The 25,014-nt window shown below is 36.5% G+C and overlaps 1 protein-coding gene across 1 annotated transcript in view; it reads right to left on the bottom strand.

Moving 5' to 3' along the window:
* Positions 1-4,557: 4,557 nt before the first annotated feature.
* The window catches only part of LOC127557559 (zinc finger protein 91-like), a 38,183-nt gene continuing 17,726 nt past the window's right edge, over positions 4,558-25,014 (bottom strand). The window contains exon 3 of the mRNA XM_051990871.1: positions 4,558-10,601. Coding sequence (XP_051846831.1) covers positions 9,269-10,601 — 1,333 coding nt within the window. The 3' untranslated portion in view covers positions 4,558-9,268. The remainder of the gene's footprint in view (positions 10,602-25,014) is intronic.

Here is a 25,014-nt window from a genome sequence, read left to right as displayed (position 1 = left end):
TCAGGACCTTCTATATCATCTTAGGTTGAAGTATTGGCGACTTTGGAGGCCCTGAACCCAAAGCATCCTTAGTGCTGCTACACCAGGACCGTTAACTACCATCTTATTCCCCCTTCGTGATTCATGATGTGGGTTTCTGATTTCAGTGGAGTGTTCTTGGGAGCTTTTGTGGTCACAGGACACAAGATACAGATATCTGTTAGAGATTTGTAATGTCCAGACTAGCTTTCTCTGGAGTCTGGAATCTGAGCTCAAGCTCGAACACACACACATTCGAGTCTCACTCTGTCTCTCTCCAGTCCTCTTAGCCCTTAAATACCTTAGTACAATTACGTCACTGTAGCACACTGAGCATGTGCCAACTGTAAAGCCATTACATCACCATATCAGACTAAGTACTAAGTATACGTGAACTAGAGAACCATTATCTCGTCAATCACACTGAGTAAATGCCCTGTTGTGAGTATCCTTGTTTCAGGCATACTTTTCCAGAGTTGCAGCCCTCTACAACATTCAATACTATGATTGAACGTTTGGACTCAGTGCTCAGGTAGGCAAGGACCAATGTTTGTGGTGCTCAGTTCCCTTTTTCTCATACTTATATAATAAGCCTACTATGTCACAGTTTTTGCCTCTTCCCTTATGTATATAGGACACTGCTTTTCTTTTATTCCCATCTTTTCCTTTTCCTTCAGTTTCCCTTTAAGATATGTTCTTTTTGAGAACAAATTCCCGATCTGTTCTGGGCAGGGGGAGGAACAAAAGAAAGAAAACTTGTATTTTGGGATTTCAGATTTTGTCTTTTTGTATCGACTCTTGCCAGAGTAGTGGGGAGCAGGTCCCCTAACACTAATGGGAATGGAAAAAAGACTGGGAGTTATCATTTCTTTCCTTACCTGAACGCCACCTGCTCTCCTTTCCCCCAGCGCCCTAATCTCTGAATCACAGATTGGCTGAGACTAAACCAGTATAGAGTGAGCAGAGCTGTCCATGGTGGAAATAAAAGGAATGAGATTCCTAATCTTTCAGAGCTGCACAAGGTATTCAAAAAGCTCATAGAACCCATAGAATCAATGGTAACCACATTGATTTATATAATGGTTTGCAAAAAGTTTTAAATGTGTTTTTTTAGTTGATTACAGAGCCAAAGGAGAAAGTGATCTTAATTATCATCTATCTCAAATCAATGGCAAACCACTCCAGTATCTTTGCCAAGAAAATCCCAAATGAGGTCATGGACAGTTGGACATGACTGTCCAGTAGCTTGAAAACAACAACAAAATTCCAAATCACTCATTTTACAGATAAGGAAACTGAGTCCCAAAGAGTTTAAGTGACTTACACAAGATTTTAGAAGTAATCAGTTGCAAAACTAGATTCGGTCCCTTGTTCTCTGATTTCTAATCTAGTTCTTACTGTACCTCAGCACCTCTCTAGGAAAAGTAAGGAACAGTGTGAAGGGGAAACTTGCTAAGGACACAGAATTAATTAGTGCCAGACTAAGTTCTAAAGCTGGTGTTCTTCCCCTAGACTCAACTGCCTCCTGAATGACTGTCATGCAAACAGTGCATGTGGTCCAGTGGCTAGTGATCTATTTCCAGGGAAATCCAAGCCCCCGTGTGTGTTAGAGATCTTTCAATTAGATGAATAAAAGGAAGCTTGGTCTGTGACATAAGAAAAATCAGGGAGGAGGAGCTGAAGGATGGAAAAAAGTCACCTATGTTCTATTGGACAAATAATTCCACTATTTTCTTGACAATGAGGAGGTTGGACAAGATGATTTTGAAGGTGCTCTAGCTTTCAGCCTTTGACAGTCCTAGGAGAGAGAAAGGGAGCATTCATCCAACAATCCACTTGGATAAGCTCACCCCTAGTACTACAGAAAGAAAATAAGGTCCTTATAGGTCATCTAATCCAGTTCTGCTATCTTACAATTGGGAACTAACCTAAAGAAAACAAGGAAATTGCTCGTGATCAAACAGCAATCTGCCTGATCTCTTATGAACAAACACTGTCAAGGATAATAGAAATAAATCTGGGAGGGATCTCAAGCTGCTTCTGGAGAGGTATGGGGAAAATAGCTAATGTACTTCTCTAATTTTATGGATGGGGAAACTGAGACCAGAGGACTGAATGGACTTGCCTATGGTCACAGGGAAAGAATTAAAAATATGAGGCAGGATCTCTTTCCCGGGAATTTGGGGAGGGCCTTATATTTCCCACAATTGATTGTTAATCTTTCTCAACAATAGTAAAATGACCAGAATCTGTGGAATAGAATTACATATCACATGGCAGACCAACCCTCACAAAGTTAATAATGGGCTAGGAATTAGGGAGGTCTGTTTTCAAACTATGAACCCTTGCTTGCCATAGGGTTTCATTCCTCTCCCCTCATCCTCATCCTTTGCCAGGAAGGGGTCTTTCTACACTAAGTTCAGGATACCAAATGCTACAACTAAGCTACTTCCAGAAGGGATTAGATTATTTCACCACCTTAATTTCCTATCAAGGAATCGTATTCTGGACCCATATACAATCAGGTCTAAAAAAAAAAATTAGATCTTCTGGGAGCTTGACTTGGATTTGGATCAATGTAATATTCTTCTTATTTTACCCTTTGTTGTTCTTTCCAGTAGATTCTAGTAGATTCTAGTTAGATTCAGTCACCATCAGCCAGTGGGAAAGCTCTATAGGTTTAGGGGAACAGAACTAGGCTTATTTTGGATCTGGGATTGCTGTACTGGTTAACTAGACAACTAGATGGCTCAGTCTCCATTCTTTCTAATTTTTCAGCCTCATTCTTTTTACTTGCATACTTGTAGTTATTGAATATAGAAATATGTTTTACATGATTGAACATGTGTTATCTATATTAAAGTGCTTATTGTCTCAAGGAGGGAGGAGAGAAGGGAAGGAAGAAGACAATTTGGAACTCAAAATTCTAAAAAAATGAATCTTAGAATTGGAGGGTTTTTACATGTTATTGGTAAAAATCAAGTATTATTCATATTCATTTTCTAGGTTCTGCTTAGTTCATTCTGCATCATTTCATGTAAGTTTTTGTGAACTTTAAAAAAATTAATAAAGATAGTTTTATAAAAAGGAATACTAGGTGATACAGTGGATAGAGTGCCAGACTTGGAGGAAGAAAGACATCTTCCTAAGTCCAAATCTGTCCCACTTGTGTGACTCTGAGCAAGTCATTTCACTCTATTTGCCTCAGTTTCCTCATCTGTAAAATGAACTGGAGAAGGAAATGGTAAACAACTGCAGGATCTTTACCAAGAAAACCCCAAATAAGGTCATGCTGAGACAGACTACACAAGTGGACAACGGCAACATATCAATTCATCTGAATGCATTTCTGAGTTACCTTAAATAGAAAATCACTTCATCTCTTTTTTATTTTTGACATTCTGTATTAACTGCATTCAGATTACAATCAAACTACTCTTATAGTTACAAAAATGGCATTAGCACTTACCATTCAGAATGCTGGGAATACACGGTATCCCCTAATTTATCAAAGCACAATATAAAGTCAAATCTTAAATGGCCCCATCTTCAATATTGCTCCATAATTTAAGTTACTTTTCTACATCACATAAATATTAAGATCAATTAAATAAACTTTGGAGACCATGAGAAATCTCAGAATTAATTTTAACTGTGGAAAAAATAAACACTTCTCCAATACAGAAATAAACATTTTACAGGCAGAGAAATCTTTCTTATCTCCTTAAGTGAAATATTACTTACCTTAAACTCTGCAACTAACAACCCTAAAGTTAATTCTCAGCTTCTCTCTTGACCTCTCCCGGACATTCAGAGCTGATAAAGATGGAGGCCCTGTATTATGCCATTATGGGTAAAAAAAAAACCCATTCATTTTATATTACAACTTTTTGGGAAATCCAAACTCTTAACTAATCATTATCTTCTAATTAAGCTTCACATCAAAACAGTCTCTAATTAATGGCCTCCAAAATGACATTTCTCTTTCCCCATTCGAATCAACCCTTCACTAATTTCTTAATCTCTGGAGTCTTCATTTCCCAATCCTATCTCAAATCTATTTCCAAAACTGGTTTTCTTTATTCAACTGAAATCTCTTATATTTTGTACAAATTAGCCTGTTTTATTAAATGTATCAATTAATTGCAAATCTTTTCCCAGAACAAAAGTGAAATGTGAAAGTTCACATGTAATTTTTTATTTTGTTGGGTAAAACTTTAACTTAGATAATAAATTCTGTAAAATTATCCCCAGAGCACCAAGGTAAAACAAAGACATTCTCCTAAAATTAAATTTTACTTTCTGATTTAGTCATCTTTTTTTCTTTCCAAACTGGAGAGAAAAGTTAATCTTTGCACCATAGCTATTCTTAAATGCAAGATAAATTTAGAAACTGTGGACTGAAAAACTGTTGGCTTCTCTATTTATTTTTCTATGTTTTATAGCTTTCTCAACATTCCTTCCTTTTTTTCTTCTTCTCTTCTAAAATATGTGTCAGTTTTAGGAAAAGAGACAGTGAAAAAAGGAGTCTACGTACAGTTTATATGTAAAGTTTTCAAAGTTTTTATTTTTTTAATTTATAAGGAAGAGTATCCCCAAAACTCAGTAGGATATTTCAACATTTACAAAAACCATTGAAAACACGGTATAGAAATTCACAGTAAAGAAATTATTTTTCAGTCACAAGTTTAGTCACAATATCATAAATTTCTGCAAATGGGGCAAAGGTTTTCTTTTTTATTTGACTCTCTGCATTCTCAATTTCACAGAATAAAGGCAGATTATTAAATCTTTTGAAAGTTTAAAAAATTTGCATAAAAATTCTCATTCTTTTTCTTATTTTGTACTGAAAGTTTAGTAAGGAGACATTTGATATTAGAATTGGCTGTGTAACTGGAATGAAAAAAGCATTTCTTATGCTAATGTCTAGGATGATGGCCATGATAACAGATACCACCAATCAACTAAAACTTCACTGCAATGCAACTAATAGTTGTATCAGGTGGTATACCTGCCTCAGAGTCTCTATCCATCTTTCTCTTTTTCTCTTGTCTCTCTCATTTTAACAAGAGATTATTTGAAGGGATTTAACAGAAATATTTTTCTTGCCACTAAAAGACAGAGTTAAAAAAAGTGACATCATTTCTTTTAAAAAAATACTGCTTCTGGATTTCTGGTATTTCCAAAAAGTGGAACTGAGACTAGCAGTGTGATACCAAGTGGAAAATGTAACAATGAATGCCAGCACCTATTTTCAGGTATTTTTCTTTTTTTTTCCCCAAGAGAAAGATTCATTAATTTTTCACAATTATTTGGTTGGCAAATTTTGTGAACTCCAGACTCTGTCCAAATAAACCAAACACATTTGTTTGGGGAATTTAACTTCTAGTTAGCCCTTTAAAATTTATAAAATTTCATGATCAAAATGTATCAAATAATGATCAAGACTATTCAGTAAAATAAAGATAATTTGGCTATTTAGTTTGACAGAGTTTGGCAAGTACAGATTTAGGCACATCAGTTCTTACTATGATTTCTCTTTTAATCTGCCAAAATAATACCAAGAAGCTTTTGATCTAGAATGACCAACTCTCAGGGGCAGCTAGGTGGTGCAGTAGATAGAGCACCAACTCTGAAATCCAGAAGACCCGAGTCCAAATATGATCTCAGACACTTATCACTTCCTAGCTGTGTGACTCTGGGCAGGTCACTTAATCCCAATTGCCTCAGCAAAAAACAACAACAACAACAAACAAACAAACAAAAAAATAGAATGACCAACTCTCCTAATGACTACTGATTACTCTAACAATTTTTGAGTTTTATGTTGGGCTCCTGTTATTATTTTGAATGGGATTCCATTAGCTACTCAAGATTTACTCTATGTTTATGAATCTTTATCTTGAATGGATGAATCTCTGTTATAGATTGAATTGGGAATTTGGAAAAGAAAGGCAGCCAAGACACTCATATACAAATGACAGTTCAACAACACAATACAAAAATACACAAAACTCTAACTCTTCTCTGGGATTGTTTCAATCTGGAGCACAAAAGTGCTAGGCTGCAATGCTTCCCAGCCCTCTCAGTTCCCTCTTCTTTTAAAGGTGTCAAATTGGCGCACTTCTCAAAGCATGCTTGAAGAGTTCTTTAAGTTGGGGGTCTGTAGCAGTGGGGTCATCCAGTAGCAGACAGTGTAGCTAGAATTTTCACATTAATTTTCCTAACAATTTGACTAGCTGTAGCCAAAAAGCTAACACAAATAAGAAGACAGATTGTATTACAATCAAGAGTGTGGTATACCCCAGCAAAAAATCAGATTGGTTAATTGTTCACTCATTTCAATTTATCATTAATCCTCCCCTATGTGCCCTCCAGAGACATTCACAATCCAACAAGCAATATTTATACATTATACGAAACATAATGGGAGAAATGTGGCTGCTAACTACAATATAGCTGTTCATACCAAAAAACAAACAAACAAACAGAAAAACAATCCTAAGCTTATTGAGGAAATATGTATCATTAACAACAGGAGATAGCTAAAAGAGGTATCCTCTAAGTATAACAAATCAAAGGGAAATACCTATCAGTCTAGATAGGGAAGAGAATATTCCAGAAATTCTGAAATCTTCCTTTTTGCCAATTAAGTTTTTCTATACCAAAAAGGAAAGGAAAAGAAAATACTAAAGGAAATCAGTTGCTGCAACTGGTCTCTCTCACAGTTCATGCCAACACCATATATAACAAGAGACTGATACACACCAAAATTGAATGTTATGGTTTTCCAAAAATTCACTTTTAACAGTTCTTAGAACCTCTGATAAAATTCACTTGAGAATCTATTTGGTCCTGTTTTTGTTTGTTTGTTTGTTTCCTTTGGTACTTCATTTGTAGCTTGTTCAGTTTTTTCTTTTAAAATTAGGTTGTTCAAGTTCTGTATTTCTTGTTCTGTTCATTTGTATATTTTATATTTTGTAAAAATTAATTTATGTTGTTGAAATTGTCAGTTTTGTTCACATGTAATTGGATAAAAAGTCTTTTCAATTGTATCTTAGTTCTTGCTCACTTTTGTGAATTTTAAAGTATTTTAAAGTTAACGGTTAAGTAAGTAATTAAAGTTAATGTTTCAAGTTAACTTGGTTTTCTCTTTAAAAAATCAGATTCGTTAATTGTTCACTCATTTCAATTTATCATTAATCCTCCCCTATATGCTCTTCAGAAGATGGGTTTCAATAGTTACTGATGTCAAAAGTTTCCACTGCTCAGCAGCCAATGTTTCCGATGAGCTTCTCCAAACTTAATTCAGTTGTGCTTCAAAGATCAGCCACGACGTGATAGAACTAATATTTACAAACATTTTCACGACATAGATTCTTTTCCTCTTACCCATGACATAGAGTAGACTGAGACTCAGATCCTTACAATCTACACTTATTTTTTACCTTCCAGTCACTTGTAATCTGGCTCCCATTTCCTTCTTGATAAATTCCAAACTGTTTTCCTTACTCTTTATCTCACTGCCAGCTTTGTAAGTATTCCAATGTTGAATACGCCTTCCACCCAGCCTTCTCTCTCCTACCTCAGTTTCCTTAAGACAGTTCCTTCCTGATTCTGCTCTTACAAATCTGAAATCTCATTTTATTAGATGGATCTTCATCTGTGTCCTAACTTCCAAAATATCTAAAATGCTCAAATGGTCTCTCTTCATCTCTTGCCTCTAAAATATAGGATGCCTCCCCAATCCCCTATCCATATGGTAATAAGTCCAACTCTTCCAACCCTTGCTTCATTGAAAACTCAACTCAAGGATCCCTTTCTACAAGAAATCTTAATTAACGAGATGTCACCATCAGTGAAGTATAGGGTTAGTGCAATAGCCTGATTGCACTAATTAGTGCATGAAATGCAAAATGATGGTGAAAATAAAATGATAAATGATTATCACAAATTTTTGGGGAGCCAATGAGAGTGGAATGCTAGATTTCACTCTCCCCAGGAAACACATAAGAAGAAAATGTTAGAAAGCAAATTGAACTCATTAATTATAACAATAAATGGATATTCTTGAATATGTTCAGTAAATGTGAATCAAGGAAAAACACTATTACAGGAAAAGAATTTGAAGCACAAGTTCATAGCTAAAGCATGACTAGTTTTCCTCTCTTCTATGAATTCTTTAATGTTGGTATTTGTTTGTATTGTGTAACAGAGACAATCAAGGGTCATCAATTAAAGACTTAATATGTGTCAGGCTTAGTGCTAAGAATTGGCAATACAAATACAAGCAGACAGACTGTCCTCTCAGGGTGCTTCCATTTAATTGGGAGGGAGTTATAAAGTGGGATAGTGAGGAGAGATGCAGATACCTGTATAGAATTTTTGGTATTTTAGTCAGAAAGTCAGAAGAAAATGTGGAAGGACAATTAAGGTTTATTTATGGTCATTTTGGTATCCTCAACAAAACAGAGGCATGGAAGGAATTCACTAATGGGAGAAAGGATCAGGGATAAGAAAGATAAGGTCAGGAAGAAAGTCAAAAGGGATCTTCTTGAGGAGATTACAGGTACTGGAGGAGTTTCTGTATTGGGAGTCAAAGTGAGGCATGGTGTTGAAATCCAGAAAGTCAAATGAAAAATTGGAAGGAGAATTTCTAGAGGAAAAGGCTTGGAAAGCTTTCAGACATTTATTACATTTCCAAGAATTCAATCCTGCATGAGATGATAGTGTTCTCTTGGCACTGGCAAGTTATTTCAGATTTCATGCGAGATTGACTAGAAGGTCCAGTGGCAACTGGTGTCCACTGGGATCTTAATTTTTCTTCCCCACACACATTTTCCCTCTACTTTTTGTCAATAACCCTTCCCCTTTTCCATTTCTGACAAGACCTTAAATGCCAGTCCCCTCCCAAAGAAAATCGATACTTCCTCTCAGATCCTTAATTTTACTTTCCCCAAACCCTAATTATGATGGGCAGTCCCTGTTGGACAGAAACCCAGATACTAAGAATTGATGGACATTGCCATTGACCTTATATTTGAACCCTTAAGATGTTTTGTCTCCCCCCAATCTTGCAGCTGATTGAATGTGAATATGCTGTCTCTCTACACTAGACTAAAGAGTAGAAAGTATCATCTTTTATTACTTAAAAACCCAACAATTAGTTCAATACTTGACACATGGTAAATTCTTAATAAATGCCTTTTCGTTCTTCATTTTCCAATGTTATATGTTGGTCACAGAAGGGTTAAAAAGGTTCTTCATCAGTGGGAATTTTTTCTTGCTTAATATCACAAGAAGGCTTTTCCCTGTTTTTTACAAGATGTTTCTCTCCAGAATGAATCTTCTGATGTACAATGAGGTTTGAACTCCGACTGAAGGCTTTCCCACATTCATTGCATTTATAAGGCTTCTCTCCAGTGTGAATCATCTTATGCCTAATAAGCAGTGAACTCTGGATGAAAGCTTTCCCACATTCATCACATATGTAAGGCTTCTCTCCAGTATGAATTCTGTGGTGTTTGAAAAGGTCCGAACTTTGCGTGAAGGCTTTCCCACATTCTTTACATTTATAAGGCTTCTCTCCAGTATGGATCTTCTGATGTACGATAAGGTTTGAGCTCTGAATGAAGGATTTCCCACACTCGTTGCATTTGTAAGACTTCTCCCCAGTATGAATTATCTGATGGATGATAAGAGTTGAACTTTCACTGAAGCCTTTCCCACATTCAAAACATTTATAAGGCTTCTCTCCATTATGAACTCTCTGATGCTTGAGAAGGGTTGAGTACTGAGTGAAGGCTCTCCCACACTCCTCACATCTATAGGGTTTCTCTCCAGTATGGATTCTCTGGTGCTTAACAAGAGTTGAATTTTGAGTGAAGGATTTCCCACATTCATTACATTTATAAGGCTTTTCTCCAATATGAGTCTTCTGATGTACAATAAGATTTGAGCTCTGACTGAAAGCTTTCCCACACTCATTACATTTATAAGGCTTCTCTCCAGTGTGAATTCTCTGGTGCATTACAAGTGTTGAATTTTGAGTGAAAGCTTTCCCACATTCATTACATTTATAAGGCTTCTCTTTAGTATGAATTCTCTGATGTAAAATAAGAGTTGAGCTCTCCATGAAAGCTTTCCCACACTCATCACATTTATACGGCTTCTCTCCAGTATGAATCTTCTGATGTCGAATAATTCTTGACTTGCGAGTGAATGTTTTCCCACATTCTTTACATTTATAAAGCTTCTCAGCCTCACAGTCTTTGTAATATTGCTTGAAGACTTTCTCATATTCCTTATCTTTATTAGCATGGTTTCCAATTTGAATCTTCCTGCTTCTCAAATTCTTTTCATACATTACCTCCTGATTCTTTTCCTGGCTCTCACTTTCCCCACAAGTAGATGAGCAATGATCAGCACTGATAAATTTCTCAGACTTTCCTTCGTGGGATGATTCTTTTTCAGGGGTATTTTCTTTTGAAGTTGCCTCTGTGACCTTTTTTCTATGTTCCAACTCTGAAAAACAGTAATATAAGATACAAATATTATCAGTGCTCTGAACTTTGGGAAAAAAACTGGAGAGGAAATAGGTAATGCCATTAATTCTCCTCCCTCTCAAAAAAGCAGTATATTATGCAATCTTTTTTTTCCCTCAGCATATACTTTGATATTTGGGAACTTTTTTTTTAATTTTTTAATTAAAGCTTTTTTAATTTTCGAAAGATATGCATGGATAATTTTTCAACATTAACACTTGCAAAACCTTGTATTCCAATTTTCCCCCTTCTCCGCACTCTCCTCCCCTAGATAGCAAGTAATCCCATATATTTTAAACATGGTAAAAAATAAAAGTTAAATGTATTAATCTACCTGCCATCTAGGAGAGGGAGTGAGGGGGAAGGAGGAAAAAAGTTGGAACAGAAGGTTTTGCAAGGGTCAATGCTGAAAAATTATCTACATATGTCTTGTAAATAAAAAAGTATAATAAAAAATAAAAAAATATATGTGTTAAATCCAATATATGCATACATATATAAACACAATTATCTTGGTGCACAAGAAAATTCAAATCAAAAAGGAAAAAAAAGAGAAAGAAAATAAAATGCAAGCAAACAACAAAAAGACTAAAATGCTATGTTGTGATCCACCCTTAATCCCACAGTCCTCTCTCTGGGTGTAGATGGCTGTCTTCATCACAAGATCATTGGAACTCGGAATCATCTCATTGTTGAAAAAAATCCACGTCCAATGTGCAATCATTTTTGAAATCTCCTTTTTAATTTTTCTTAGAAATATCAAGAAGTATTTTCTGTAGTCTAACAATCCTTTTCTAACTTTTCCCTGTTTGAAAGTTCATAGATGTGAGCTGATTTAACTATTCAGGAAAGCAAGTTGGAACTCTGCTTAAAGAACTTTAAAACCATGCATAGGTGTGTTTCCCAAAGAAATTTTTTTTAAAAGGAAAAGAATCCATATGTACAAAAATATTTATGGCAGATCTTTATGTGGTGGCAAGGAATTGGAAACTGAAGGGATATCCATCAATTGGGGAATGACTGAAAAAGTTGTGGTATATGACTTCCGTGGAATATTATTATGCTACAAAAAATGACAGCCAGCATTCTCTCAGAAAAACCTGGAAAGACTTATTTGAAATGGTGCAAAGCACAGTAAGCAGAACCTGGAGAACACTGTATTTTCAGCAATATCATGATCTAAGGAGTTCTAAAAGACATGATGAAAAATGCTATCTGCCTCGACAAAACTGATGGTGTCTGAGTTAACAATTCAATGCAGATTGAAGCATACTCTAAGAAAACACAACTTTATTTTTCTTTATTTTTTTTTGTTTTCTTTCATGTGACTAATATGGAAATATGTTTTGCATGACTATAAATGTGTAACCTATATCAAATTGCTTGAACTTTTTGATGAGGGAGTTGGATAGGGAGGAAGGGAAAAGAACTTGGAATTCAAAATTTTAAAAAATGAATGTTAAAAAATGCTTTTTCATGTAATTGGGGAAAATAAAATATTGAAGAAACTGGTGTGTGTGTGTGTATGCATAAAGAAATCATTGTATTGCTACAAATACTTAAGTCATTCACAGTTGCTCATCATATAATACTGGTGTTACTGTGTACAGTGTTTTCCTGCTTCTGTTCACTTTGTTTTGCATCATTTCCAATAATTCTTTCCAGGTTTTTGTCATTTCTTGTAGCATAATAGTATTCCATGATTTAAAAAAATACACAGAAAGTCAATATCAAGACCTTTTTTTTAGCAAAACGGAAAAAAGGATAGAAATAATAGATTATCTTTTTAAAATTGCTTTATTCCCCATATCCTGAATGAATTGGGCAACTGCCCACTGAGAAGCGCTGTCTTTGTCTCCATTTAAAAGAGATTAAGATATTGATAAGAGGGAGCAGGTCCTCTTGGTTCCTGTAGAGGTGCTAAATACGTGAAGGGATTGGTCCCTTCAAACCTGAACTCAGCCTAGCTTCCAGGCCAACTTTCTCACAGTATCAGTGCCCCCCCAGCATACTAGGGCCCTAGCCCTGCTCATCCCTTTCCTGAAGAGTTTCTACCCAGAAACTCTATTTGAGAAAGTATGCACTCCAGCCATAGTCACCTCAAACTTGTCCTGTTTCATGATTCCTACTCTACTTTTTCCACCTTGCCCCTATTTGTGTACTGCTTCATTGCCTCTACTTTACAGCACTTTTTTTTTTTAACAAGGTAGGTGACAGTCTTCATTAGAACCTTAGTGCTAGGAATATCCTTTTTTTTTTAAAGATTTTTTGTTTGTATTCCCATTTGTGGCACATTATAAGCACTACTAAATTCTTTGTGTATCTGTCTATCAAGGGAAGAACTGATTAAGGACTACTCTTTTGGAATCTTAACCCAAAAGTGAATTTTAGAATATGATAATATTTTTCATGCTCAAGTTTTCTATAAATGTTGTTCTAAATACTTGTGGTCAGAGGGACATGTCTGATGGTTATATCAATTTCTATAGATCACTCTCAGATTAAAAATTGCTTTGATTTTAATCCCCCTCCTGCATTTATCCTATTCTCTCTCTCCTTTCACTCTGTCCCTCCTCAAAAATGTTTTGCTATTGACTGCTCTCTCCCCCATATGCCCTCTCTTCTATCACTCCCTTCCCTTCTGTTATCTCATTCCCCTCCTTCTTTCCTGCAGTGTAAGATAGATTTCTATCCTCATATTGATATGTGAGAATATGTTAGAATTATGTTAAATTCTCTTTGAGGAAAGGTACTAGTCTTGAGAGGGCTTGAGAAAGGCTTCCTTTAGAAGTTGGCATTTTAATACGGATTTTCAAAAAATCAAGAAAGTCAGTGGGTAGAAATAGGAGACAGCATTCCAAACATGGCAGACAGGGAGAGAAAATACAAGTGGCAAAGAGAGGAGGCTCATTCTGTTTGTAACACATCAAGGAGGGCAGTGTGGCTGGATCAAAGATATATGGAGAGAATGAGGTGTCAAAAGGTTGGAAAGTTAGGAAGGACCTGGCTTGGAATCCTAAATGGAGGATTTTTATTTGTTTGGGAAGTTGTACTCATTGGTCCTAGTTGGTTGTAATAAAAGTATCTAGCATATTAATAGGATTTTCAGTTTTGTCAAGTATTTTCCATGATATAATCATGGTAACAACACACTGATGAATGTAGTATGCAGAAAGAGACCCAGAATTAACAGAGGAAGAAAAAAAAGATTTATAGAGTTTCAAGTGCTAATCCTGGGAAAAGTGATAAGTCAATAACAGATAACATTTGTATGGCATTTTTGCGTTTCTCTGAGCAAATTTGGGGTAGGGTGGTTATTATCCAGTTCAATTTATGTGAAACATTTATCTGAATTTGATTTTTTTTCCTCCAGCTTGTGGGTATTTCTCTTTCCTCAGACCCACAAAAAATTTCTGGATATCCAAGTGAGAAAGAGACAGAAGTATTGAGGTAGGATCATAAGGGAAACACAGAGGTGGACATTTATCACAATGATTCTGTCTCAAGGACTCCTATAGTTTTTTTTTTTTCAGGATAGATGTCCCAGTGACAAAATTATCACTTTTTGTACCTAATAACAGGATATTAGGAGAAAGTCCACATGGAAACATGGTTTTGAAAGATATGTGATGATGATATCATTTGGGTGTTAGAGATGCCAAAGGAGAAAGTTTGGGACCTTCCCTTGGAAAGCAGGAGGGGAACCAGCTCCCAAGTCTTGAGGATTCTCTGTAGAAGGACTATGGAATAAAAGTTGAGATATTATCAGTAGATCATTCCTGTGAATTTATTTTATATAATGAGACTTTGCTGGAGTTGTTAATTGTTTTCAGTGTTTTTATGGTTGATTCCCTAAGGTTTTCTAATCAAATCATCAAAAATCCCGCAAAAACTGAAAATTTTGTTTTCTCTTTGCCTATGCTTCTTCCCTTAATAGTAGCAGGTAGGCAGCAAATGGGGTCTCATCCACTTTCTAACTGTGTGACCCCAAGCAAGGTACTGTTTACCTCAGTTTCTTTAACTATAAAATGAGCTAGAAAAGGAAATGGCAAATCACTCCAGTATCTTTGCCAAGAAAACCCCAGATGGGATTGTGAAGAGTTGGACAAGACTGAAAATGACTAAACAATAACAAAAAGTCCCTCAATTTCATTTTCTTGTCATATTGCTATTGCAAGAATTTCTACCATTATTTTAAACAGCAATAGTGATAAGGGACATTATTCTACTACATCTCTATTCCCATTACAAATACTACTCACCCTTATTTTTAGATAGATAAGTACATATCGTATAGTATTAATGAAAGCTTTGTTTACTCCTATAATTTCTAGTATTTATAAGAGGGATGATGTTGAATCTTGTCAAAAGATTTTCCCACATCTATTAATATACCATGATTTTTTAATTAATAAGGTTAATCATGTTTATTGTTTTCTTAATATTGAGTCACCTTGCATATCTTCATTTAGATATGTTCATATAATCTTCTAGCTAAACATTTTGCATTAAATATTTGCTTCAATTTTCCTTAGAAATATTGGTTTAAAGTTTTCTTTCTCTGTTTTGACTCTTTCTGGGTTAGATATTAAGATTATATTTATATTGTAGAAGTAATTTAGTAGAAGCTCTTCTTTACCCATTTCCCCCCAAATAATTTATATAACATTGGAATTGTTCTTTAAATGTCTGATAGAATTTGCTTGCAAATCTGTCTGAATCTGTTTTTGTTTTGTTTTTTTCCATCTGGTAGTTCACTTATGGTTTGTTCAATTTCTTTTTAGAGGATTGCATTATTTAAGATTTCTTTTTCCTCTTCTGCCAATCTAGGCATTTTATATACTTCTGTAAATATTCATTCATTTTAGGCTACTGGTTTTATTGGTATATTATTGAGTGAAGTTGTTCCTAATAATTTGTTTTATTTCTTCTTTATTGTTGATAAATTCACCTCATCCAGTAAAGGTCTAGTTGAAGTTAGGCAGTATAATTTGTAGCAGATCCAGTCAGAATGGTTGCAGGATGTTTTTATCTTCATTCAGGAACACTGATGGAAGAGTAAAGGTGGGATCCAAGATTGAGGGTAGGCTAGGAATGATATGATAAGAGGTCTAGGAATTCAAGAGAGGAGGACAGCATAGAGTTGAATTGGCTCACAAAGAGTTTACAATATGGAAGAGAAGAGAGAGTATCAGGGAGATAGTCTGAGAAAGAAGTGAAACATTGAGAGATAGGAGATCAGTGTGCACAAAGAGTAGGATTCTGCAAGGGAAGGCAGAAAGAAACCTGAAAAGCCATATGGGCCAATAAGGGGATTTCAGATTCTTGACCTTGGATATGGTACAAATGTGAGTGAAGACAAATCGAGGCTATGACCAAATTTGGGTATAATTAGGGTGAGATAGTGAATAGGTCATGGAAAATGAGCAGGTTGAGGAACTAAGTGGTTAACCATTTGAGAGAGAGTAAATATATATGTTGCAATGTCCTACTATAAAGGCAGGAGTTGAGGAATAGAGAACGAGTTTGAGCCATGTACCAAACTCATTGAGGGAAAAAGGATCGCAAACCAAAGTTTTGTTGTTGAGTTGTTTTACTCATGTCCAACTCTTTGTGACTCATTATGGGATTATCTTGGGAAAGACACTGGAGTCATTTTCCCATTTTCCTCTCTGGCTTATTTTACAGGTGGGGAAACTGAGGCAAACAGGGTGATACAGATAGGAAGTCTCTGAGGCCAGATTTGAACTCATGAAGATGAATCTTCCTGATTTGGCACTCTATCTACAGGGTCACTGCACTGGATTTCTATAGCCAGTAGCTACCAGGATTATGATTGGCTAACAGAGATGAATAGAATGAACCTCAAAGGAGGAAGGATCTCTGCATGAAGGAGGTAGTGAAAGACTGAGTGTAGGAGTGGGGAATCCGGAATATTCCAAGTCTCCCATCTTCATCAGTGAACTGAAAGGAATGAGTAAAGGTGCAGCCAGAATGGGAAAGCCACGGAGAGTGTGTCATTAAGGGGAGCCAGGTTTCTAGGAGAGCCAGAAGATGGAAGGAGGGAGAGAGGAAAAGATGTTAGATGAATGGATAATTGTGGCCTCTAGAAAATCATTGCAGAGGACCCAGTGGAAGAAGAGGGTGGGATTTGTTTGGAACTTTGGGGTGGGAGGTTTGAAGAGTCTGGGGTTAAGGGAGCAAGTGGTGGAAGATGGATAATGACCTAGAGGGGTTCAGAACACATAGGGCACGATGGAGAGGGAGAGTAGTCCACTGAGTGGAAGATGTTATTTCACTTCCCAGAGGAATCTGGAGAAAAGGGAAGGGTATCGGAGGGAGGCAGGAGCAGGAGGAGGATGTCAGAGCGACACAACAGGAGAAGTCCTTGTTCCCCACCAGCTTTCTGCTTTCTCTTCCCTCGGGGACTGATATGGCAGGAAATGGAAGGACTGAGGTCAAAGGGAAGGTTTCTCCTTTTTGCAGTAGAGGTCCTCCACATCGGGGGATGAGGCAACAACCGGAGGCGGCAGCTGCCATGTACCTCACGGTAGAAGGTGCTCAGTCTGCTCCCTTGCTGCCTTCTCCTGGAGAACATGCCCTGTAGGAGACAAAAGTATCCTAATCTATTAGGAGGGAGATAGCTGGTGGTGCCATGATGCAGAGTGTTGAACTCGGGGTCAAGAAGACTCATCTTCATGAGTTCAAATCCAGCCTCTGATACATCCTAATTGTGTGACCCTGGGCAAGTCACTTAACCTATTTGCCACAGTGTCCTGATTTGTAAAATAAACTAGAGAAGGAAATGGGAAACCAGTGTCTTTTGCTAAGAAAATTGGATAGGATTGAACAACAGTCACTTCATCTCGACTCCATTATTTTGTTTTTCTTCCTATTTCCCTGTTAGACAAAATGAATTTCTATGCCCAACTATGTGTGTATTTGTATGAATGTGTGTTTCTTCTTTCCTCCAGTTCAGATGAGAAAGGGTATTGTCTCAGGCAAACTGAGACCGGGAAAGGTCTCCGCTTCACAAGGTCAAGGTCTCCTATGGAATCCAGAGCCATCTCCAGTTGTCCTGATCTATATCTTGCTGCTGGACCCAGATGCTCCAGAAAGTGAGGCTGGTGACTTTGTACTGCCCTCTCTTACCTAAATCCAACTCACTTGCAGGGAAGAAGTTCATCTCAGGAAGGACCTCAGGAAATCCCACCTCATCCCAGTGTTTCAGGGATCTACTCTTCCCTGTGACCTCCAGCACCAGCTCTCATAGCCACAGAGGAATAGAACTAGTTGTGTGTTTGAGCCAACTCAAAATGGCTGGTGAGAGCACTTGGAAATGGACAAATGCATCAAATTGGGGCTTGATTTTCTGTTTTACTGATTATATTTAAAATCTAGGAGCAGAACTAGTTATTAAATATTTACCAGAAGACCCTGGGATAAAACTTGCTTTCCACCAAATAACAAGGGCCCCTAAGGATTCCCCCTTATTCGGGACTTAACCTGAGCTGTGGAACGTGATACCTCTTGACAGAGGCAAGTGGGAGGCTCAAGGGAGCCCTCCGCCTCTTGTGAGCACACGACTATACCAAGAAAGAGGCAAGAAGAGGGGCAGGTTTTTTGGCTTTCCCAGGGGAGAATATCTACCCTTTGACCATAGCCAATGGTCCAATGGCAGAAAGAACATCTGACCTGGATAGAACTACAGTGGAATCCAGTGTAGCCCATTTCTGTCCAAGAATCTTCTCTTCAATGTCTCCCACAAGTAACCAATGATGGCCCCATCCAGACTTTGTTTAAAGACCTCCAGTGATGGGGCAGCTAGGTGGTATTGTCCACATGGACCTGAGTTCAAATCTGGCCTCAGATACTTACTCCTTGTATGATGCTGGGCAAATCACTTAACCCTAATTGCCTCCTCTCCCCCCGCAAAATAAAGCCTTCAGTGAATGGAGCCTCTTTGGGACAGTTCTAATTATGAAGAAATTTCTTAGGATGAAATCTTGGGTGAAATCTGCCCTTTACCATGATTTCTGACTATACATCACCATGTCCATAGCTTGTTAGGTGTTTTACATACTCTTATGATAATTAGCCTAAGGAACAATATAAAGGCTTCTGGGTTCAAACTGGCTCCTTCTGTTGGATTTTAAGGAGTTTTCTTTTAGATTAAAAGTTCTGAATAAAGAATCCTTCTGTACTCCCAATTAAGGAAAAAATCCCAATGCATTGGCAAAGGTTGGGCTCTCTGTGTACTCGTACATATCCCTAGTTATCCTCTGACCTCTGTGATTGAGGCAAGATGCATTTTACTAGAGACATTTACATAACAAAACATCAAAATATATAGTCATGTGTGTGGAGAGAGAGGATAATTTGGAGGTGCAGTGGATAGAGTGTCAGACCCAGAGTCAGATTTCTTAACTGTGTGACCCTATGTAAGTCATTTACTCTGTCTGCCTCAATTTCCTTGTCTGTAAAAAGAGTTGGAGAAGGAAATGGCTAACTACTACAGTAGCTTTGCCAAGAAAACGCTAAATGAGGTTACAAAGAGTCAGATACGACTGCAAATGGTTGAACAACAATAAACAACACGACGTGGAAAAACATTTTGAAAAGTCTGAGGGATTCTGATCCAGCAATGAAACAAAAAAACTAAGAATCCAAACGATTAAAGAAGAACCACATTATTCTGACAGAGACAATGAACTTAAAATGGAAAAAGAACATAAAGAATGCATTTATTCTGATCTCTCTTTCACTTTGGGAGGGATTTGAGTTTCTTTTCTATTTGTTTTGTGCAATTGAACAGGGGATAAATAGGTGGGACAGATTTTAATTTACTGTCAAAAATAAGAAAATATGTTTATTTACAAAAATAAATTTCTTTTTGTAATTTTATAAATTTATGTTATTGTTTTATTTTTTATTATTATAAATTTAATTAGGAAATTTAATAAATTTTATAATTTTATAGTTATTTAATAAATTTTACAAATTTGTTTTAGAATTTTATTTAATAAATTTTATAATTGCATACATTTATAAATCACACTTGTTTTTATTAATTTTATACTATGAATTCATTTGTAATTATGTTATTATAATTATATTTAGAATTTATAGTTTAATATCTTTATAAAATTTTATAAAAATGAATACTTTTGTTTAATGGAAAAATAAACAATAAATGCCTCTATCAAAATGAAGAGAAAATTAATTGATTTAGAAGAAACCATTGAAGGTTGTTCAAATCAAAACATCTTAAAAATCAGGAGAAAAGAGCAGTAGAAGCCTGACCTGCAAGGACATTAGGAATTTGGAGGTGGGGAACATGAATGCACCAGCCTCTTCCTCCTCTCCCCCAGTCTTTGGCTGCTACTGGGCTGGCAAGAGGACTAATAGAGAAGGGGGTCTGAGCCATCTAACAGTTTGTTTGGAGCTGTGATTTTGTGTATGTTGGGGCAGAAGTGAAGTGTGGGAGATTGAACAAGACTGAAGAGAGGACCCTAGTGACGTATATTTTGGACGTATATAGCAGCTCACAGGTCTGGAATCTACAGAGCTATCCCTCGTCATGAGGATGGACTGCTGGAGCTACTGGAAGTTTTATGGAGGGAGCACCATCTATGACTTCTTGTGAGGTGGCTAGAGAGGTCAAGAAACTGCTGAGGTGAGCTAGGGTGTTTGGTAAGGGGGCCTAATGATCTCTACCACCTGCACCAAGGCCTGCAGCTGGCTCAGGATGGTAGGTACCAACTGTTCCAACATGGTCCCAATCCTAGTTAAATCAGAGCTTACCCTTGAGGTTGGTTCCAGGCTCAGTCTGACTTGACTTGGGAATACTTGAGGAAAACCCCATCTCTCTAACAGAAGTGTCTTCCTTAAAATAATAAGCAACCATCTTGGGGATAACTCATTCATTGGGGAAGGGGTCACTGGATTATTACTGGGGTAGAGTTTTGGGCTCCTGGAGGCCCATAACTCACACTTCCTTTCCTATATTCCCTTTTTCCCACTTCGTGACTAGCTCTGCCACTGGTTCTCTGTCTGTCTGTCTGTCTGTCTCTCTTTCTCTGTGTGTGTGTCTCTGTATGTCTGTCTGTCTCTCTCTGTTTCTGTCTCTCTCTCCATCTCTTTCTCTGTCTCTGCTTCTCTCTGTCTCTCTCCTCTGTGCACTCTCACATTATACCTTCTTTGCCTGCCAACTTGTCTCCTTAACTACTTCTTATTTCCTTGCCTTGTCAACACTCCTCTCTTGGGAATCACTACTAGCCTGTTTACTTCATGTTCTCTTTCATGTCCTTCTACTTTCTTCAGTCTTCTCCCCCTAAAAACAGAAATAACAATAACAATATTCACCTTCTTCATCTCCTCAAAATCCCTCTTATAGATTCTCTAGCTCCAATCCTATCTTCTGCTGGAGGCCTTCCATGGTTTCAGCTTCCAATGGCTTCCTCTTTCACATTGCCTTTCCTCTAATCTCCCTCAGTCTTGTATGTATGACATTAATTTCTACTTTGTCTCCCACAAGAAAGGGTAGGGATCACTTTTGTTTTTCTTGTCCTGTGGACAGACTGTCTGGAGGCTGGTGGAAGAGCATCACGAGACAAATAATCCCGAATGCTAAAATGTCGAAAGTAATTAAAATAAATTGCCCAGAATTTTTAACCACAGGAAACAAAGTGCCAATTAAAAGAATCCATTGATTGCCACCCCTCCAAGATTAATGAAAGTAGAGAAGAAAGATGGCATGATCTTCTGAAGAAGACAGGATGGAATGGGATCACGTCCATCAAAGAACTTAGCCTTGGCAAGGAGATGGATAAATTCCTTGTGTAAGACAGAGATGGAGGAGGAAATAGTAACATCTGAGGGAAGCAGGATGAAGAAGGATAAGAGAAAACTCCTGACAAATGGATTCAATTTTAATGAGGCAAGATTCAGAGCCATTGATGACTTGTAGAAAGAAGAAGAGATTTGGGGAAAAGTGCTTTAGGGAGTGAAGTAGTGAGTCAATTAGGAAAGTGAAGCAGTCATCTTGCTGCAGTTTTATTATATATCATTTTGTGTTAGGGACCCAGTCAGCAGTTCTGTGACTTGTTCGGGTTTCATTCAGCAGTACATGAATAGGTATGAAGGTAGTAGATGTCAGGGCTAATCCAAGGATGAGACTTAGTGGGGATTGATGAACAATAAGCTGAAGAAGCAAAGGACCTGAGAGAAGGGGACAGAAAGGTTCCAACTGTGACCTGGGAAAGTGTGGAACAAAACTTATTCACCAGGGGGAAGTTGAGGAGAGTTTTGACAGTGTAGGGGTGATGGTCTGGGAGTGGAGGGATTGGCCATGAGTGTCAAGAAAAGGGTCTGGGATTGCAAATCTGGGGAGAGATGAAATGGCAACAGACTGGGATCAGATAAAGGAATTTCAGAGTTCACAAATGTAAAAGTAGAATATACAAGATCAAAGGTTCAGGGATCATCTCTGTGTGTAGCTCAAGTGCTGAGGAGAAGGTCTTGGGAAATGAGTAAGCTGAAATGCTAGAGAGTGAAGGCGTTTTAGGTAGTATCAGATACAAACAGGATGGAGTTGCAGTGCTAATTCATGGAAGAACTAGAACAATTTAATTGGAGTGTGATTGGCCAAGGACAAGGTGAGACAAGGGATTCAAGAAAACAAAAGAACTTTTCCAACAATTTTTAATGACTGAGGAGAGTATGGCTAGTATACAAGGAAGATGATAAAAAAATAGAAAATCAGAGTGAGGTCTTCAAACAATGAGAAAGATGGAATGATAAAATATTTTTATTGGATGAAGAAATTTTGGATTATATGGAAGATTGACTTTACTTTCTCCAAGCACCACAATAAAGAAGAAAAGATCAGAAGCCAAATCAAATTTATAAGGTAAATCAACAAATATGAAGGATTTGAATTTAACAATTAATGAATAGTTACAGAATGACTCAAAAAGTGTTTTTTAAAGATCATTGTTAATTACAGGAAACACATTTAATTGCAAATGTAAATTCCTGAACAACTAGTTAGTATAATAGATAGTACATTGCAAGTGGAACCAGAAAGGTTCCAACTGTAAATTTCTCTCATCCCGTTTTCTTCTCTATAACAAGAGGTTGAACAATCATCTCTAAGGTCTCTTTCAGTTCTAGAATCACATGACCTCAACTTATTAGATAGGGCTTGGCTTTTTCATTATTAATCCTCTGAGAATGAGTAAGATTTGAAGTGTCTGAAAAAGCTCATTGGTGATTTTTTTTTTACACTTCTATGAATCCTCCATAGCAAGGTTCAGCAAATATTTTTCTTCGAGGATCAAATAGTAGATATTTTAGACTTTTGTGGACCAAAAGGCAAAATTAAGAATATTATGAAGGTATATATATATATAACAAGAGAGAAAAAATTTTCCACAAATTTTATTGATGAAATTCAAAATGTTATTAACAAGTACATTTTTTTGTAAGTCCATTAATGAGAATTTAATTTTTCTGGAATAACATTTTGCGTAGTAGGGGTTCAAAGTAAGTATTCCGTATCATCAAAATCAGTTTCAGGTGTTTATCTGGCACAAGACTATGAAATTATCTTTAAAAATGTCTTTTCACACAGATAAGTACTGCCAAATACTGATATTTATTCACGAGCACATAATTTTAATTGAACATATATGATGCTTGGAAGGATTCGATGGAATACTATGTAAGTTTCTTCTCTTGATATTTGCCTTTCAGCATGTCATTTCTTTGTAGATTAATCTCTTCTTATTGAAGGGCAGGTAGAAGCTCAATTATCCAATTAAATGGATTTTGAAATAAGGGATTTTTTTTTTACACTTGCATCAAGATCTGAAAAATACCACTAGAACTGTAGTTTGAGCTCAGACAATGTAATTGCTGCAAATTTGTGAGGGAATAGAGATCTTGTCCCTTCTTTCAACTTCTGACAGCACGGAAAGTATAAAAATCAGCTTGACATTATCTAAGATTCAAATATTGTCACTGAATTGACTTTATCACAGTATATTTAATATGTAAACATAAAAATTTTAGCATGAAACCATTGAGAAACATTATCAACTCTGTGATAAAAGCTACTTCTCAAAGTCATTCAGTGTTTTATAATAGAAAATGAGAGAGGTTCTTTTTTTACAGAAAAATTTCAATCTTGGTCCCAACCTTTAAAAATTATAATAAAATTTTCCTCTTTTCTTCTTTTGACATTACGGATATGCACTGGCAATAAAAAAATGTCACAGTACAATGATATCCATGGCACTCTTGAGTTATATAAGTGTCACTGAGATTTCTGGTACATTGAGCAAGAGTAGCAAGTGATGAGACTGCCATATATAGTCTGTTACAGTTACTCAATTCTGCCTTATTAGAACAAATGCAGCCACAGGCTGCATTAATATTCATATAAATGAATAAACGTGGCTATGTTCCAATAAACTTTTCCAATGCCTTAAAAGGACTAAGTCTTGACCAGATACTTTCCCAGATTCATTTTATTTATAAAACAGCTCTAAAGTATGAATCATTACAGTTATAACTGAGACTGAAATCTTTTCCCAAATAGAGTATGTTTATAAAACTCTCTCATGTGAATCTTTTGCTGTCAAATTGTTCTGGGTGAATTTTTCTCCAAATTCCTTATCTGCAATGGTATTTCCATGCACGAATTCCTTCCAGGCATTTCTGAGGAAATGTGTATATATTTTTTTCTGAATCCCAAGAAAAATCGCTTGAAAAATTGGGGGGAAATGATTGTGAATGATTTTCAAGAATGAAAGGTTAAAAATCAACATAGTGGTGTCTGATTCTGAGAAGTCCAATTGCTGAATGTTAAAGTAGACATTTCTGGGAATGGAGACAGAAGCACTTATGCAGGAGAGAAGCTGTAATGATCTAATAACTCAGTCTTGCTTGTAACTCTTGCCATGTTAGGATATGTGTTCATGGCCCTGTCTGCTGCTGATAGTGAGTCTTTCTTGAAAAGAAAAGGAAAATGAATAATTGTATACCCATATTATATTATACAAATCATGTGAGTGGTACTTCAAGAAATCAATTTTAGAAGTGACAGTAAGTCCTTAAATTGACAAATTCAATACATAACACACATCTCTGTAATGTTCCTTGGTAGGAGATTTGAATGTTACATTACACAAATACTTTACTCAAGAATGTTTACTGACATTATGTAGGGTTTTAATATTTGCTATGAGTCATGGATTTTTGTTTTTTACAAATACTAAACATTTCTTATTTATTAAACAATTTTAAGATTCATAATAATGAATGAAGAGAATGAAGAATGTTGAATATAGTTCAAGAAAAATAAATGAAATCAATTTGTTGCCAAATATTTTAAATCATGATCTCAACATATTGTTTCATAATGGTAATAATCCATGAAATTTGTTAT

Source organism: Antechinus flavipes, chromosome 3 (assembly GCF_016432865.1).
Source record: "Antechinus flavipes isolate AdamAnt ecotype Samford, QLD, Australia chromosome 3, AdamAnt_v2, whole genome shotgun sequence".
Lineage (NCBI taxonomy): Eukaryota > Metazoa > Chordata > Mammalia > Dasyuromorphia > Dasyuridae > Antechinus > Antechinus flavipes.
The sequence above is the reverse complement of the archived record's forward strand: the minus strand, read 5'-3'. Positions and strand labels throughout refer to the sequence as shown.